Raw genomic sequence first — 18584 nt, forward strand, 5'->3', positions numbered from 1 at the left:
TATAACATATCTCTCTTTTACTCATCTCAGTGGTGTAAGTTTTATGTATATTATGGATGTAAGAGCAAGCTGGTGATTTCCAAACTTTCTTGGCCTAGTTCAGTACATTTCTGTCAAATTATGAATTTTTAATTTACTTCCCTTTAAAAATTGTTCCACGATCATAGTAGGACAAAAGTTTTAAATTTAGAGAATTTTCTTCTTTTGAATGTATTTGGGAAACTCTGGCTGCGTGGTGGTTAAAGAGTTCGGCTGCTAGTCAAAAGGCCGGTGGTTCGAATCCACCAGATTCAAAACCCAGTGGGGCAGTTCTACTCTGTCCTGTAGGGTCACTATGAGTCGGAATTGACTCGATGGCAATGGGTTTGATTTTTAAAGGCATTTGGGTGTGTGTTTTCATGTACCATTTTTTCCCCCTAAATGTTATTGTGGTGAGATATATATATAACAAAAAGTTTGCCATCTTAACCATTTTTAAGTGTATAATTTGGCGCATGACTTAGCTTTGCCATGTTGTGCTGCCAGCATCACTGTCTGCACTGTCCATTTTCAGAAGCGTTACATCGCTCCCACAGAAACTCGGTCTCCTTCAGCAGCAGCTCCCATTTCTTCCTCCCTGCGGCTCCTGGTAACTAATATGCTTTTGTCTATGTATTTGTCTATTCTAGATATTTCATTTAAATGGGATCATACAGTGTTTGTCCTTTTGTATCTGACTTATTTCATGCACCATAATGTTTTCAAGATTCATCCATGTTGCATGTGTCATACTTTGTTTTTATGACCGAATAAAACATTGCATGTGTATGGCACATTTTGTTTATCCTGTTTATCTATTGATGCACACTTGGGTTGTTTCTTCCTTTAGGCTGTTGTGAATAATATTGCAGTGAACATTGGTGTACGTGTATCTGTCTGAGTCCCTGCTTTCTAGTCCCTTGGGTATATACCTAGGAGTGGAGCTGCTGGGGTCATATGGTAGTTCTTTGTTTGAGTTTTTGAGTAATTGCCAGACTCTTTTCCATAGTGGCTGTACCATTTTACATTCCCACCAGCAGTGGACAAGGGTTCCAATCTCTCCACATCCTCACTAACATTTGTTTGTTTCTGTTTTTTTGTGATAACAGCTGTCCTCGGTTGCTGACTCAGTGGCATATAACAACAACAGTGGATGTAAAATGATATCTTTTTGTGGTTTTTGTTTGTATTTCCCTAATGACTAAAGACCTTGAGCATCCTTTCATAGGCTTGTGGGCCATTTGTATATCTTCTTTGGAGAAATGTCTGTTCAAATCCTTTGCTCATTTTTTAATTTGGCTTTTTGTTGTTGAGTTGTAGGAGTTCTTTGTATATTCTAGATATTAAACCTTTTTGAGATATATGGTTCCCCAATATTCTATTCCATAGGTTGTCTTTTCACTTTCTTAATAAAGTTCTTTGACGCACAAGAAGTTTTTCATTTTGATGAAGTCCAGGTTATCTAGTTTTCTTTTATTGCTCTTTCTTTTGGTGTCATATCTAAGAATCCATTATCAAAAACAAGTTCTTTAAATGTCATTCCTGTCTTTTCTTCTAAGAGTCTTATGGTTTTAGTTCTTATATTTAGGTTGTTGGTCCATTGGTGACGCGGTAGTTAAGAGCTCAACTGTTAACCAAAAAGTCTGTAGTTGAATCCACCAGCCGCTCCTTGGAAACCTTTTGGGGGCAGTTCTACTCTGTCCTGTAGGGTCTCTGTTAGTTGGAATTGACTCAATGGCAGCGGGTTGGCTCCATTTTGAGTTAATTTTCATTTATGGTGTGATGCATTGGTCTGGCTTCATGGTTTTGCCTGTGGAGATCTAATTGCTCTAGCACACCTTATTGAGGAGACTGTTCTGTCCCCGTTGAGTGGACTTGGTGTCCTTGTCAGCAATCTTAGATGCCTGGGTTTATTTCTGAACGCTCAGTTATATTCCACTGGCCTACATCTCTATCCTTATACTAGTACTACACTTTTCTGATTACTGTAGCTTTATAGTATGTTTTGAAGTTGGAAGATATGAGTCCTCCTGTTTTGTTCTTCCTTTTCAAGAATGTCTTGGCTATTTTGGGCCCCTTGTAATTCCATATGAATTTGAGGATCAGCTTTTCCGTTTTTGCAAAAATGATTGATGGAATTTTAATAGAGGTTATGTTGGTTCTGTAGATCTCTTTCAGTGGTAGGGACATCTTAATAATATTAAGTCTTCTGTGAGCACAGGCTGTGTTTCCGTTTATTAGGTCTTCTTTAATTTCTTTCAGCAATGTTTCATAGTTTTAGTGTATGGGTCTTTTACCTCCCTGGTTAAATTTATTCCTAGGCATTTTATTCTTTCAGATTCTGTCGTAAATGGGATTTCCCCCCTTGATTTTCTATTCAGATTGTTCATTGCTGATATATATCCTGTGCTATCCTTTGAACTATATTAAATGCAGAAAAATTTTGGTAATAATAAGTACACAGTGAGTCTATCACCCACCATTAATGAATGTCAACATTTTGTCACAACTGTTTCAGATCTTTTCTTAAAAAAAGGTGGAAGGGGGCTAGTGATAATGTGTCAGTGTTGGTTCACCAGTTCTGATGTATATCCCACAGGAGCATGGGGAAGGAGGTTCCTGGGAACGCTCTCCTTCCTGCACAACTTTTCTGTAAACCTAAAGCTGCTCTTAAAAGATAAAGTCTATAAAAAAGAAATAAAGGGGGAGGGAGGGGACATTATAAACCATGTTTAAGACCTGGGCCTATTCCTCCCTCTCTTTTTGCTTATGAGACCTCTGTAATAAAATTGGGAGGTATCCTTCCTGTCCATGTCCTAAAAGTTCTAGCATAGATCTCCATGAACAGTCTTGTTTTCTGTGTTTCTGTGTATTGCTTCGTAAGTGCTCTACAGGTGTGAGACAGCCAAAACGGCCAGAATAGTAGCTCAGGATGGCTGGAGAGAGATTGGGGGATGGGAGGAGATGATGCTGGAGAAGGAGGAGGACACAGTCATCAAGGAATTTGTGTGCTGAGCAGTTAAAATTTGATTTTGAAAGCCGTCGGGGGGAACCATTGCAGGCTAAAACCTTTTTTAGCTTTGAGTGACAGTATAATTGTTTTAGCCACCATGTGGAGGGTGTCTGATAGGCAGGAAGACTGGTTAGGAAGCTGCTGCAGTAACTTGGTAAGAGATTATGAGAACCTGAATTGAAGGCAGTGACAGTGGGAGTGGAGAGCAAGGAGAAAATATTGAACAGAATCTTCATGGGAGATAGTCAAGATTTAGTGACTTGGCTGCGGGAGGCGGGGTAAGAAAAAAGGAAGAATCTTAGGATGATTTTTCCCTTTCAGTTTCTGGGTAACAGGACAGAGGAATGGGGGTGTAAAGAGGTAGAGGTTTAAGGGAAAGGTTATAAATTCCGTTTGTGATACATTGAGTCTGAGGCTCTAGTGAGGCTGTCCCAGCGTTTAATACCCGGTTAGATCAGGATTGTGGTAGAAAGTGCAGGCTGGATGTAAAGATTCCCAGACTGTCAACATCACCCAGGAAGAGGACATAGAGTGAGAAGAGCAAGGGATCAAGCCAGGAAGCCTTGGTTATGGTAAAGTGTAAGAAGCTAGCAGAAGAAAATAAGCCTTCAAAGAATATTGAGGAGGAAAGGCCAGAGGGCCCAGAGGAACACCAGGAGAGACTAGTGCTTCAGGAAGCCAAGAGAAGAGAGTTTTCAGGAGGGGTGAGCAGTCAGTGATGTCAGAAGTCCAGAAAGGACAAGTGAGATAAGAAGAGAAAAATGCTGTTGGCTCTGGTAGTTAGGGGTCATTAGTGACCTTTGCATGAGCAATTCCGGTGAAGTGCTTTGGGCAGATGCCAGACTGCAGTCAGCTGAAGAGAGTGGGAAGTGAGGAGGGAGCAGGGAGGAAACTGGGCTGTAAAGAGAATACCAGGCAGAACTGAATCAGGATGTTTTGCCTTTTTTTTTTTTTCAAGGTGGGAAAGATTTTGAACCTACTTCTGATGAGGAGAAAGAGCCAAAAAGGGAGAGAGTGAGGACGAGAGAGGAGAGATGGGATGTCTGGAGCAAGGCCCCTGGGGATGACTGGGTTCACGTCCTAGTGTAGAGGGTGTGTGCGGTGGGGTGGTGGTTGATCTTGAACAGCAGGGCAGGACGAGGGAGACAGCTTTTCAGTAGGACCAGAGAAAAAGTAAGGTAGGTGGGGGGGAGGTGGTTACTGACACTGGTATGTCTGCTGGTGCCTTGGCAGGTGTGGAGGGAGCATTCCCATTTGGCCTGGAAACTCCTCTGTCATGAAAAGATTGGGAAATAGCACAGGAGGGGGGGAAATGCTAAAATATCAGAAATAGAGTAATGACAAGGCTAAGTGCTGAACTGATGAGGCTTCCCAGACCATGAGCTTCCTTGAGAATGAAGACCACTGACGTTGTATTTCCTGGGAATGCTCTCCTTCCTGTTCATTTACAAATTGTCTGTACATTTTTCCTGTGACCCAGTGTTGAGGTGGTAGCTGTTTTGGTTCATTGTATCCTTAGGATATGTATATCCTGAAAGAATACACTTACTTATTTGCAGTACATTAAGTATGTTTCCTTGATGGACCTATCTTAATTTGACACACACACACACACACAAAATACATAGAAGTGTATAATTTACACTTAACTCTCCTGCCTTTGAATCTTAGGAACATGGGTTCAAACTGTTTTGTTTTTAAATAAACATAACCATTATTTTCCAAGTAACAGTCCCAAATGAAATTCATTTTGTGGATTATTTCCCCAGGAAACTGAGCAGTGTCCAGGGGATCACATAGATCCCTCCCTACTGGTAGACCCACTGCACAGATGGAAGATTTATGACAGGATTCCTTTCCGATCAGTCTCTGACTTGGAATGCCACTTGCAGCCACAGCCAGTTTATTTTAATCCTCTCCTCTGTGTTTATTTAACTGGAAGAAACAAAACAAAACCCCTTGCTGTGAGTCGCTTCCGACTCGTGGCAGCCCCACGCATGTCGGAGTAGAGCTGTCCTCCGCAGGGTTTTCAGTGGACGATTTTTCAGGACTAATTCACCAGGCCTTTCTTCCAAGGCTCCGCTAGGTTGGTTCGAACCACCAACCTTTTGGTTAGCAGTCAAGCGTTTAACTCTTTGGGCCACTTAGGACTCCACTCAAACCATCGTACCTGGTTAGTTCTCATCTTTTCCTAGAAGTTCGTTCTTAGTGGACACTATACCATTCTTAATTATTAGCTGAGTGATAAAGTGAATATTCTACAAATTCGAAATACAACCTCAGGCATCTGTCCCAGGAGTGATCAAAGCCCACCGTTTTTGCTGTCATTCTCTTTTTCCGTTTGCCCAAGCATTTAGTGAGGAATGGATTTAATTTTATTGTCAAATATATTTTTACTTTTTGTGTCATCATTTTTACCACTCTAAGAAGAAAAAATATCCATACCTGCCCAGTTAGACGTTGTTTCCGTTAATCAGCCTGATGTACCGCGTATATGAAAGCATAGTGTTGAGAACCTTTTTTAGAAACTCGGTCCTGTGGCCTACCTGACATTATATAACTTCTGGACCTGAATTTCCAGTCTCTTCATTTTCATATTAACTTTTAAGAATTTGGGTTATATCAGCATAAAAACTCTACAGGTACTCAAATGACTTAGGCTCCTGAATACTTCTGATTTCATGTCTCATGCTAACTTTTTTTTTTTTTTAATTTCTGTTGTGCTTTAAGTGAAAGTTTACAAATCAAGTCAGTGTCTCATATAAAAATTTATATATCCCTTGCTATATACTCCTAGTTACTCCCCCCCAATGAGACAGCACACTCCTCTCCACTCTCTGTTTTCGTGTCCATTCAGCCAGCTTCTGACCCCCTCTGCCCTCTCATCTCACCTCCAGACAGGACCTGCCCACATAGTTTCACATGTCTACTTGATCCAAGAAGCTCACTCTTCACCAGTATCATTTTGTATCCCGTAGTCCAGACCAATCCCTGTCTGAAGAGTTGGCTTTGGGAATAGTTTCTGTCTTGGGCTAACAGAAGGTCTGGGGGCCATGACCTCCAGGGTTCTTCTAGTCTCAGTCAGACCATTAAGTCTGGTCTTTTTATGAGAATTTGAGGTCTGCATCCCACTGCTCTCCTGCTCCCTCAGAGGTTCTCTGTTGTGTTCCCTGTCAGGGGAGTCATCGGTTGTAGCTGGGTACCATCTAGTTCTTCTGGTCTCAGGCTGATATAGTCTCTGGTTCATGTGGCCCTTTCTGTCTCTTGGGCTCATAGTTACCTTGTGCCTTTGGTGTTCTTCGTTCTCCTTTGCTCCAGGTGGGTTGAGACCAACATCTTAGATGGCCGCTTGCTATCGTTTAAGACCCCAGATGCCACTCTCCAAAATGGGATGCAGAGTGTTTTCTTAATAGATTTTATTATGCCGATTGACTTAGATGTCCCCTGAAACCATGGTCCCCAAACCTCTGCCCCTGCTATGCTGGCCTTCAAAGCGTTCAGTTTATTCAGGAAACTTCTTTGCTTTTGGTTAAGCCTAGTTGTGCTGACCTCCTGTATTGTGTGTTGTCCCTCTATTCACCTAAAATAGTTCTTGTCTACTATAATTAGTGAATACTCCCTCCCTCCCTCCCTCCCCACTCTCATAACCATCAAAGAATATTTTCTTAGCTCTGTTTAAACTATTTCTCGAGTTCTTATAACAGTGGTCTCATATAATATTTGTCTTTTTGCAGCTGACTAATTTCACTCAGCATAATGCCTCCCAGATTCCTTCATGTTATGAATTGTTTCACAGATTCATCATTGTTCTTTATCGATGCGTAGTATTCCATTGTGTGAATATACCATAATTTATTCATTCATCTGTTGATGGGCATCTTGGTTGCTTCCATCTTTTTGCTATTGTAAATAGTGCTGCGGTGAACATGCGTGTACATATATCCGTTTGTGTAAAGGCTCTTACTTCTCCAGGACATATTCCGAGGAGTGGGATTTCTGGATCGTATGGTAGTTCTATTTCTAGCTTTTTAAGGAAGCGCCAAATCAATTTCCAAAGTGGTTGTACCATTTGACATTCCCACCAGCAGTGTAGAAGTGTTCCAGTCTCTCCACAGCCTCTCCAACATTTATTATTTTCTGTTTTTTGGATTAATGCCAGCCTTGTTGGAGTGAGATGGAATCTCATTGTAGTTTCTATTTGTCTTATGCTAACTTTTTAACTGTGTTTCGAACTTAGTTAAATTTCTGTTGTCTTCTATTGTTGTGTGCCATTTATTTTGTATGTGTGAGTGTGCATTAAAGTAACACTAATCTGTAGCAGCTGTTCCTTGCAATCTTGTTATGAGGGAAAGATGCTAGTGTTACTACCTAGAAGGACGCTTGTTTATCCACAGCTGTTCATTTTAACATATGCCTGGGTCAGTGCAGAGCGTGTTTTGTCTGCCAGATTGGGGTTAGTGTTGTTTGCTATTCCTGTGGTTGTTGTTTGCTACTCCTGTGATTGTTGCTCAGCCCTCTGGTGGCACTGTATAGACAGAACCAGGTGAAGTCCTTGTAAATCCTGTCTACCCTTTTAAAGCCTGCTGTTTAGTTGCCTTCACATGCGTTTTTCCAGGCGGCCAGACTGGTGGTGGAATGGTTGCCTCTGGGCAGTGTTTGTTTAGCTCTGAAGCCCATGCTCTTTCTGTCCCTCAGCTTCCCTTTCGTTCTCCAAGAACTGTTATTAGAGGAGAGATTTCAATTGTCTGTAATTTAGGTTTCGAGGGAAGCCCTATATTAGTACAAATTGTGCGGAATTGTCCACAGAGAGATCCTAGAAGGATGAAATCAGCCTTCTCGTGTTAAATTTCTACGGAAGGCTACAGGTACAGTCATGCGTTGTTTCGCGTCTGCCGTACCTTCTGTGAAATAGGACAATATGTTATTTGGATGTTGTGTGAATACCTGGGTCCGCAGAGCGCAGGGCTCCCGGGTGCAGGGGCTGGGGCTGCTGTTCAGCGTTAGGCCCAGGCAGCTTCTGCTGCGGACGCCTCCGGTGAATGCCCCGCGGGGTCCCAGTGACCCTGCCTGGTGCCCCTGCCTTGGCTGGGCCCCACGATGCCTGCTGACCTTGGGCCCTCTGGAGCAGGATTGGGTCCCCACTCCTTCCAGTGGCACGGGTGCCTCGTTCCCGCAGGTGGAAGAGCAGCAGAGTGGGCTTGCTGCCAGGTTGTGTTGGGCTGTGGATATCCCCTGGAGGGTGTAGGCTGGACCATGTTGTATATGTGGCTGGACAGCACCCAAAGGGATGTTATATGGCGCATGACTATACAAAATGAATATACCGGAAACGAGAACTTCTACACATTGCTGACTCTCGTAAAAAAAGAGGCAAGAAGTTATTCCTAGAAAAAAATACTTTGTAATTTTTTGCCATCTGCTTTTGTAATTGTTGTTTTCCCTTTGCTAAGCATAACTTAGCCTGGAAATCTTTTTATATAAGATACCCTGGTAAGAAAGTGGTGTCCACCGAGGATCAGAGGGGCGGGGAAGGTAGATAACCTAAAGCAGAGACAGAGACCAATATAAAATCCACTTGAGAAGACTAGTTGCTCTGGACATGTCGGTGATTAGGTCTTGAGATTTGTAAACTGTAGTGTACTTTGTAGAACTTTTGCTGTTAAAGGGCCAGTTAAGCAGCCTAGGAAGTTGCCAAAACAGGGGTAGTTGAATAAGAGTTAACTACTGCATTAAATTGTCTGCTTTCCTTAGAAACCTGCTGTGGTCTTGCCAGGTAAAACTAATTGCTTCTGCCTGCATGGCTTCCTTCCCTATAAGCGTTGTATCTCTGTATTCCTCAACTAGATCATGAGCTTCTTTAGGGCAGAGGTGTTGTCTTACTCTATATTTTCAGCGCCTACCATAGTTGCTTACACCTGGTAGACCCTTGTAACCACTGGCCGAGCCCTTATTGAGAACTGGACACAAATACGGGCAGTCCCTGATTTACAATCGGGCTCTGCCCCGACAGCTCCACCGTTAAGTTGGTTCTGACGTAAGTTGAATACCTCCGTTGGCTTTTTTTAATGTTTTCATTATTACTGCGTTTTATTGTCAGTATCTTTATAAATCAGATCTTTATTTGTTTTTGGAGGTTGGAAACATTATATGTAGACATCTGCAGGTGAACCCCTGAGAATGATAACATCAGCAAATTACATGCTACAACACTGTATGTAGTACATACTACGAATGATAAGATGTACCAAAAAAAAAAAGATAGTTGTTAGTGCGGTTTGTGGTAACTCAGATATGCTGCAAGTTGGGGACTACCTATATAACAACATGGAAAGAAGCAACTACTGTAGTTATCAGACGGGAAATCTGAATTAGAGTTATGGAGCCCTGGTGGCACAGTGGTTAAGAGCTCGGCTACTAGCTGAAAGGTCGGCAGTTTGAATCCACCAGCTGGTCCTTGGAAACCACGTGGGGCAGTTCTCCTCTGTTCTGTATGGTCGCTCGCTGTGAATCAGAATTGACTCGATGGCAGCGGGTTTGGTTTTTTGGTTTGTGGCTAAGAACAGAGGAAACCACAAGATAGAAGCCCAGGAGTAAGAAGATTTTTAAGTTTCATGTGGTATATCAAGCTGTTTCCTTATAGGTATGTATTCATATGATTATTGAGCAGACATTTAGGTGTGAAACTTGTGGGGTGACAGAAGCATGTATTTTTAGTACAGTGTAATAAAGCCACAATAGAGGCGTGTGCAGAGTATTAACTTGTAAAGAAGGGAATGGAGGCAGTCTTCCCAGAAGGTAATACTTGAGCTGAATAAGAGAGAAGAGAGAACACCTCCTGCCAAGCAGTCTGTGAAGAGGATTCTGGAACAGAGGGAGATGGGATGCAGCTGGTCCCTGTGGGACAAGTATGGGAAATAGGGAAGGATCTGACTGTGAGGAACCTTCTGTGTTTGCTTTCTTTCTCCTCTCTCTTCTCTTTGTGCTGTTCTAAGGAACTGCCTTAAGCACGGGTAATGGGGAGCCAGTGGTGGGTCTTACATGGAATGACACGATCAGAAGTGTGTTTTGAGAAAGGCTGATTTGACACTCACGTAACCGCGTAGATGCTGAATTGTAGGGCAGGTTCTGGAGGCAGGTAGATGGATTTAGAGGCGGCTGCAGTAGTCCAAGCAGAAGATGAGGCGTTCCTATTGCGTGATTCCATTCGTACGAGGTGTCCAGAGTAGACAAATCCATGGGGATGGCAAGTAGATCATTGGTTGCCAGGGGATGGGCAGTGGCTGCTAATGGCTGTAGGATTTCTTGTTGGAATGATGAAAATGCGCTGGCATTATACAGTGGTGATGGTTGTACCACCTTGTGAATGTTCTAAAACTCACTGAATTGTGTACTTTAAAAGGGTGAGTTGTATGTTTGTGAGCTGTGTCTCCAGAAGAGAGAGATGATGAGCTCCTGAAACAAGCAGAGGCAGTTAAGACAGAGAAAGGGACCACGGGTTTGAGACTCAGTGCAGAGGGTCCATGGTACCTAGGGAATGAGTATTGGCGATATCCAAGACGAAACAGATGCTGGCTCTGCATTTTCTAGTTTGGACGATCGGATTGATAGGGAAGGAAATTCTAGGGAAAACAGCCAATCTGAGGAGACGTAATGAATTCTGTGTGAGATGTGTTGGATGCACAGTTAAATGTGAGGGCCCAGATTTTGGGAGAGGCTTGGGGACTCGAGTGACAGCCCGTCCTTCCCGCCTCCTTATCCTCAGATCTGGCGTAGAAGTGTTTTTGGTTGTCGTTGCTTTGTTTTGTTTTAAGCTGAATCTTTCTGTCGCCTTTTAGGCAGAGGCAAGGCTAGCAGCAAAACGGGCCGCCCGGGCAGAAGCAAGAGACATACGCATGAGAGAACTGGAACGCCAACAAAAAGAGGTAATTTGGGGAAGTTAGGAGAGTAACCCTAATTTCATGCTAGTCCTAAAAAAATAACTAATACTGAGCTAATTCTGATGTGAATCTGGTTCCCTTTGGAACCCTGGGCACAGTAGAGCCTGATGTGTGTATTTTAACAAGCTGTTTTATATCAACAAGTCCAATGCCATAGTTGTTTCAGATAACAACATCAAGCACGTCTGTAGCTCTCACTGCACACATTGTTATAAGTTATTACGCTGTCGTAAGTGCTCGCTTTCCTTATCTCAGCAAAGGTAGGCTTAAAGACTGTATTTATTAATACCCTCGTATTTGGATATTAATATCCTCGTATTTGTATTAGTAATGTTATGATATCTAAACAGGAAACTACTGTGAAATCATTCAAGCCTATATTTGTTTTGGATGTTTTATTGTGTTTTAGGTGAAAGTTTACACAGCAAATTAGATTCGCATTCACAGATTGTTTTGTAGTGTGTCCACACTTTCACCATTTCTACCCCACCTGCCCCGTTTCCATCCATCCAGTTTCCTGCCCCTCCTTGCCTTCTCATCTTTGCTTTTGGGTAAATGTTGACTGTTTCATCTTGTATAGTTGATTGTTTAAAGGAGTACATTCCTCACAGGTGTTATTGTTTATTTTATAGGCCAATCTATTATTTGGCTGAAAGGTGACCTCTGGAAATGGCTTCAGTTCCAGGTTAAAAGGGTATCTTAGGGCAGTAGTCTCGGGGGTTCCTCTGGTCTCTATCAGTCCAGTAAGTGTGGTCTTTTTTTTATGAATTTGAATTTTGTTCTACGTTTTTCTCCCATTCTAACTGGGACCTTCTGTTGTGTCCCTGGTCAGAACTGTTGGTAATGGTAGCCGGGCACCATCTAGCTCTTCTGGTCTCAGGCTACAATGTGGACCATTAGTACAGTGAACTCATTTCTTGCTTGAGTCTTTGGTTCACTCTGCTTTGCTCCAGGTGGGAAGTGACCAATAGCTGTATCACCAGACACTACTCACCAAACGAGGTTGTGAACCATTATCTTCATGAACTAAGTTATGCCAGGTAGTCTTGTTGTCCCACGAGTCAGCCGTACATTTTTGAAGTATGTTTAATAATAGAGGAAAAATTCATGCAAGAAAGTGGGAAAAAAGAAAACAAACTAAGACTGGTAGGATCCCAATTTTGTGTTACTACAAACCAATATCCATATACAGGATCAAAAATAGTGGGAAGAAGTGACTACCACCAGTACTTTGGTGGAATTATGATTGACTTCTAGAAATTTTCGACATGTTTTTATCAGAAGAAAAAGCAGAAAAATATTTTTAAAAAGGCTTATAGAAATTGGGCTGGTTTAAAAAGAAACATATTCACTCTTTTTACCTTTTCATTCTGACATTAATGGGGTTCTGAAAATTCCTATTAAAAATATTTCTGATGTCTTATTTCATATGAAGGGGGATAACACCTGCAGAACAGTATTGAACACTTTATTTTGATATTGGTAATGGATCTCCTGCTAACAGGTTAAAGAGAAATTTATAGATTCTTACTGCCACAGCTCAGAAAAACAGAAAGAGTTGCTATGTTGCTAGTTTTTTTTTAATGTTATATGTAGTTTCAAATATTGTACGCAATTCTTGGCTTGAAATGGAAATGTTGGCAGTGCACTGTTTTTTAAACTCCTAAAATTATAGTCAATTATTAGAGAAGGAAACAATTACTAAATACAAGTTTTATTTTAAGCTATAGGGCCCCATGTATGTCTTTACTATTGAACAGGGTTAGCTTAGTAAGTTTCCATATTTTGAATGTGTAACTCACTTTGTATCTGCCATCATTGCTCTTCAGGAAAACTTGTTATGGGTAAGACTTTTTGGAGAATGCAGTGTATTGGTAAACTTCCATTTATGAAACTTTTTCACTTGTAGCACTCTCATCGTTTCTGTGATCAGAAGTGGGGACAAATTCAGAAGTGGCTGGTAGGCCAGGACTGCCTGTCATGCATGTTGTGACCAGTTGCTGAAACAATGCAGCCTTGAAGTAAAACATTGACTAACAGTTTGCAGTGTGAAAGTGTTTGGCATGTGTGAGCCTAAAGGCCAGAGAGTATCTGCTGTATCTGTAGTGGGCCAAATGTGTACTTAGAGTTCAACCATTTTCTTTTTTTTAGCATTTCGTGAATGCTCTTTACCAAGAAGGATTGAGTAAATGAACGTGTTTTCCTTCTGTGGGTTTGTTCTTTGCTTCCTGAAATCAATTAATCTCACTCTCTCTACCCGGCTCCCTCCCTCCTCTTCTCTCTCTCATATTACTAAGTTAACAGGGTCTTGTATTTTTTTATTTATTTTATTGTGCTTTAAGTGAAAGTATACAGTTCAAGTTAGGTTCTTATACAAAAATGTATACACACATTGTTAAGTGACCCCAGTTGCTCTCCCTACAATTTGACAGCCCACTCCTCCTTTCCACCCTCTGTCTCCCGTGTCCATTCAACCAGCTTCTGTCCCCCTCTGCCTTCTCACCTCACTTCCAGACAGGAGCTGCCCATTTAGTCTCTTGTGTCTACCTGGAGTTAGCTGAATCCAGTCATTCTTTCATCTCATCTAAAGATTACTCTTTATTTTTTTCAGCTCTCACCTCCCTTTTCAAGTCCTCTATCACAATTCTCTGGAAACCCTGGTGGCGTAGTGGTTAAGTGCCATCTATGGCTGCTAACCAAAGGGTGGGCAGTTTGAATCCACCAGGTGCTCCTTGGAAACTCTATGGGGCAGTTCTGCTCTGTCCTACAGGGTCACTATGACTTGAAATCGACCTGACGGCACTGGGTTTGGTTTGGTTTTTTTTCAACCACGACTCTCAGATTTGGTGGCTACAAAAACAAACTGTGAGCTAGCAAAGCATGAGTCATTGTGAATTTTTCTTAAATTTGAACTTTTTTAAAGTTAAGTTCCCCAGCCGTCTCCAGTTGCAGAGGTCTTTAACTTGGTACGTGAACAGGCTTGAGAAGTAGGGGGACATGAAGCCTTAAAATCCTTAAAAAACTGTGAATGTGGGTGTATTTTCTAGGAAGCGCCCCAGGTATTTTTATCGTCAGATTCTAGAAGGCGTCTATGGTCCCCATAGAGTTAAGAGCTACTGTCTAATTGCTGTTAAATCAGCAGCTTCCATAAGCAGACCCCTTCTGTATCAGTATTTTAAGGTACAAGGAATTAAAATACTTATGGTTAGAATGACCTTTAGGTTTAAAGCTTTAGCATAATTCTGATTGTGCTATTGTTTTAGAAAAGAGAAAGGTGTTAAATTAAGTCGCTCTTCATGTATGTGTCTGTTACTCTGGTGTGGAATCTGCCCTTTCTTGTAACTACAGCCTGATTTGTTCTATTTAAAGTGTCTTCTGCATGTAACTGGGCTAACATTGCTGACAATGCATAAAGAGTGTTACATGGAATAGAAGAAATCACTTTTGCTTGCAATTATTTTTTATGGAAATATTAGTTTAGTTCTTTGAATTTGTGTATTATAATTCTAAATTAAATTACCTAAGATTTTAATAATCTTAGGACATAAAAATATTCAGTAAGAAGGAAAGCCAATATGAAAAGTCTAATATTTCCTGTGCTTGAGGGTCACAAAGATAAGCATATCTTTTTTTTATCTCCATGAAATGTGTGCAGCTTAGGCAGTGAGTGGGCTAGGTTTGTGGGGGGGGGAAGGGGGTGTGGTTTGGGTTAGAGGCTTTAATATGTAGGCAGTGACAGTCAATATAAAATATAAATTGCTAGTAAGTTTATAGTAAAATAAATGGTGCATACACAAACAATAGCACTGTCAGTTACTAGAAAGAAGAATCTACCCACATTAAAAATTTCCTGTAATTTTAATACACTTTTTTGTGAAGATAGGATGTTGGAGATGTGGCTAGGAAGGCCAGGAAGGGCATGAGGCCCAGGAACTGAGCTGAGTGCGTCGTACGCCTGTGCTGGTGCTTTTATGTAGGTTTTCGTTTCACGTTGTGAGACAGGCACCACTATCCCCGCTTTGTAGGTAAGGCGATACCTAATTGAAGTGAACAACTGCTTAGTCACTGACAGAGCCAGACCATGAAGGTCTGAGGCAGTGCCACCATTGCTAATGCATCGCAAGGTGAAGGGACCAAGAAGAAAAGGTCTAGGTCTTCCTTGACTTTCAGATAGTCTTAGTTTAGACAAGTTTCCATGAGCCCGACTGTCCTCTGTTTTTGAACTGAGTGTCTTAATCAGTAGCATGTTGGTGACATGAATGAGGAAGTGCAGTTTCTGAGGTTTCCTGATTTGAAACTGAAGGAATGGCTCCAGCCCTGACAATAAACCTTGTCTGTTGACAGAGAACATGGCCAGGTGTATTCAGGGGACTGGGGTTTTCTTTTAATGAAACCACTTTATCCTCCCTTCAAGTGAACCTTTAAAAATAAAGGGTATGTTTCATTTCCGTTGATTTAACCTGAATGTATTAAAACATAATTTTCCAGAAAGTCTAAGAGAAACATAAACCTATTTTTAAGGAATCGTCGTGTTTGTGAGCCTTGGTCCTTAGCGCTGACCACACCCAGGATGATGAAAACGTTTTTTGACCGAATGCGGAAGAGAGGGTTACCCTGTCTTGTAATTGGTGCCCAGAAACCCGGTTTGCTGAAATCTTTTTCCATTTGGCCACTGAGGCTATTAATTAAAGAAAAGCCAGTAGGCAATTTAAATGCTACTCTAGAAATACCTGGAAAATGAGGCTTTTTATTCTTCCAGAAAAGGAGAAATCTCTGAGTAAAAACCAGGATACCTTGTCATCCTTCTTGCTCTTTTTTATGTAGTTAGCATAGATGTAGCCAGCATCGCACTGTAGCTTTCCAGTTCAGTGGTCTGGAGAGTCAGGAGATCTCAGTGCTGCTCTCAGCTTTATGACCCTGGGCATGTTACTTTATCTCTCTGTGCTGCAGTTTCCCTCCCTGTAAAATAAAGGCATCAGGCTAGAAGAGCTCTAAGGACTCATCTAGCTCTAAACATAATTCTAGGGTTGCCTCCAGGGCCTGTTATCCAAGGGGTTCTTCTGTTTTCTCCACATTTACCACCGTGCAAAAGTATTCAAAGGAGGAGTCCTTAAAATCTGCCCAGAGGCCTCGCCTTTCTGTGCAAGAGTGGCGTTACTGGCAGATTCTTAGTAGAATGTGTTTTGAGTTTTTTTTGATGTACTAAAAAAAAATTACCTTGAGTTTGCCTTTACTGCTTTACCTGAATATACATTTATGAGGTAGGTTTAGAGGAGTGCCATCCAGTTCAGAAGCCGTTATCGACATGTGGCTAGTTAGATTTAAATGGACTAAAAGTAAATAAAAAATTTAGCTCCCCGCTTGTGCTTTCCACATTTCAAGTGCTCAGTAGCCCCATGTGGCTAGTGGCTACCATATTAGACAACACAAATATGGAATATTTCCATTGTCATAGAAAATTCCACTAGACAGTGCTGGCTTAAGGCATAGTTTATGGCTATGGAATGAATTATATTATGTATTCAAATTAAGTGACCTTATGGAGTTTATGTTTTATTGTGTAGTCTTCTCGTCTTTTAGCCATTTTAAAAATGGGGCTAGAAAGAAAAACTGTTTAAATGTGGAGGTATATTACTTCTTAATAAGATGTTTTTATTTAGATTATTTTTATGATAGGCATAATTGAAAATAAATACGAAATTTTCTGTCTTAACATCTTTGGTGGAATGTGCTCTTTAGCAATGGATTTTTAAAAAAGTGTTTTTGTGGGAAGAGTGGAATGAAAAAGAATAGACTACAGGGAAGATTGGACAGGACCACATGAACTGTCTTCCACCACGTGTGTCACCCTACTGCCTCCAGCAGTCACTGGGGTGCTGGGTCAGGGAGAATTAACCCACCTGCATAGCATAAAAATAAGGCTGTTTAAATTGTCCAAGTTAACTAGCCTAGGACTGGTTACCATTTAATAAACTATTTCCACCCTGATGGGCTAAGGCACACGCCCTTCAGACTTTTGTGGTATTGCCTGATGGTCAAAGAAAGGGAGGGATTTTGCTTGGCTTTTTGTAGATTACTGTATGCTTCTGATGCATAACAAAAAATGTAAACCAGTGAAGAGTACTAACGGTTAGAATGCTCAGTTGGGAATCGGAATCCTGGAATCCTGGACCCCTGGAACACTGGTGCTTATAGCAGACTTCGGATCAGATTGGATCACATGCTTCAGTGAACACAGCAGATATCAGCCAGGATTTTTTTTTTTGAAATTGTGCTCAAAGATGATGACCAAAATAAGGCATTCCATTGTGGTGTTCCAGCTGGATTACTGTTTCTGTGCTTGAAGTGGGCAGGCACAGCCACACCTTTTTGTTTCACCTGTGTAACGATCATGCTGGATTGCCATGTGGCATCGAGGAGCAGTCCATTTTGGAAAAGATGGTGTTGATTAGCTATGGACCCAGTTGCTTGGAGACTCTTGGTGAATGCGAATTACTTCAACACTTTGAACTTTGAAATTTGGAAAGATCAGACATTCCTCATAGTTTCAGGTGGTTAGGTTCAAGGGACTAGCCGCTGGATTTTACCTGACTTAGGACCTAATATTCCAGTGCTAATCCCTAAATGTGGAAAATTTTAGAATTGCATTTAATTTAGTCAGCTGTCAGGCTGTGGTCAATTTTTTTTTTTTTAATCAGTCTTCTTAAGGCATGACTTGATAACTTTAGCAACTCTAAAATACTTACCCAATTTCATCTAATTATAAGTAGCGTTTTATATTAACAACACAGAGGGTGTTTCATTTAATCGTTCTTTTACAGTTAGAGTGGTGAAAGAAAAAAAAAATGAAATTCTTTGTAGTGAGCACAAAATTATATCCAAAATCTTTGTAAAGCAATACACTATCTCCTTAAAATATGTCTGTAATACGGTAAACATTTCTTCCTACCTTGTGTAAACTACGATTCACAATAAAAAAAATTAAAGTTTTCTTTTAATGCTGAACTAAATTTCTGTTTATCAGTAAGTATACTTGCTTATTTTTATCTCGATATTTTGAGCTCTCTTGGTCAGACATAGACTTTACAAGTGGCCAGGCATACATACACCTGATGAACTAAAAACCCTGCCACGATTACTTCTGCTTTCTTTCCAGCCAAAGCATGTGGCTGCCCAGAACTCAGTGTTTGCCACTAAGTTGTCCATACCTGGTGCTGGAAGGAAGGAAGGTGTCACTCTGCTGTTAACTGACTTGCTCAGTTGTTCCAGTGACCTCTAGGCAGTGATTAACTCTCCGTGTACTTTATCCTTTCCCAGGAGGATTCCGAAAGGGCCAGGTATTCCCACCGGTCCAGTCATCGTCGTCCTTATCTGGTTTGTAATAACCTATGAACTTGCCCCTAATGCTTTTCCCCATTAGCTTAACGCAGTCACTCATGAATTTTTACTGTCTGTTCTTATTTTTATCAGGGAGTTGAGGATGCAATGTCCACTCGAAGTCTTGGCAGTCACAGGGTTGGTATTTTAAGTTGCTTCCGCCATAATAGCAAAGCTTGTCTGTGTGAGCTTTCTGCATCACCTTGGCTAAACAATCTGACAGTGTCCGTACATTCCTT

At 41.3% G+C, this 18584-nt stretch overlaps 1 protein-coding gene across 1 annotated transcript in view; it reads left to right on the forward strand.

The window, feature by feature from the left end:
• LRRFIP2 (LRR binding FLII interacting protein 2) overlaps nucleotides 1-18584 on the forward strand; it is a 114608-nt gene that overhangs the window by 18976 nt on the left and 77048 nt on the right. The window contains exons 3-5 of the mRNA XM_049870708.1: nucleotides 10867-10953; nucleotides 18286-18342; nucleotides 18439-18483. Of these exons, the coding sequence (XP_049726665.1) occupies nucleotides 10867-10953; nucleotides 18286-18342; nucleotides 18439-18483 (189 nt within the window). The remainder of the gene's footprint in view (nucleotides 1-10866; nucleotides 10954-18285; nucleotides 18343-18438; nucleotides 18484-18584) is intronic.

This window comes from Elephas maximus, chromosome 27, assembly GCF_024166365.1.
Source record: "Elephas maximus indicus isolate mEleMax1 chromosome 27, mEleMax1 primary haplotype, whole genome shotgun sequence".
Lineage (NCBI taxonomy): Eukaryota > Metazoa > Chordata > Mammalia > Proboscidea > Elephantidae > Elephas > Elephas maximus.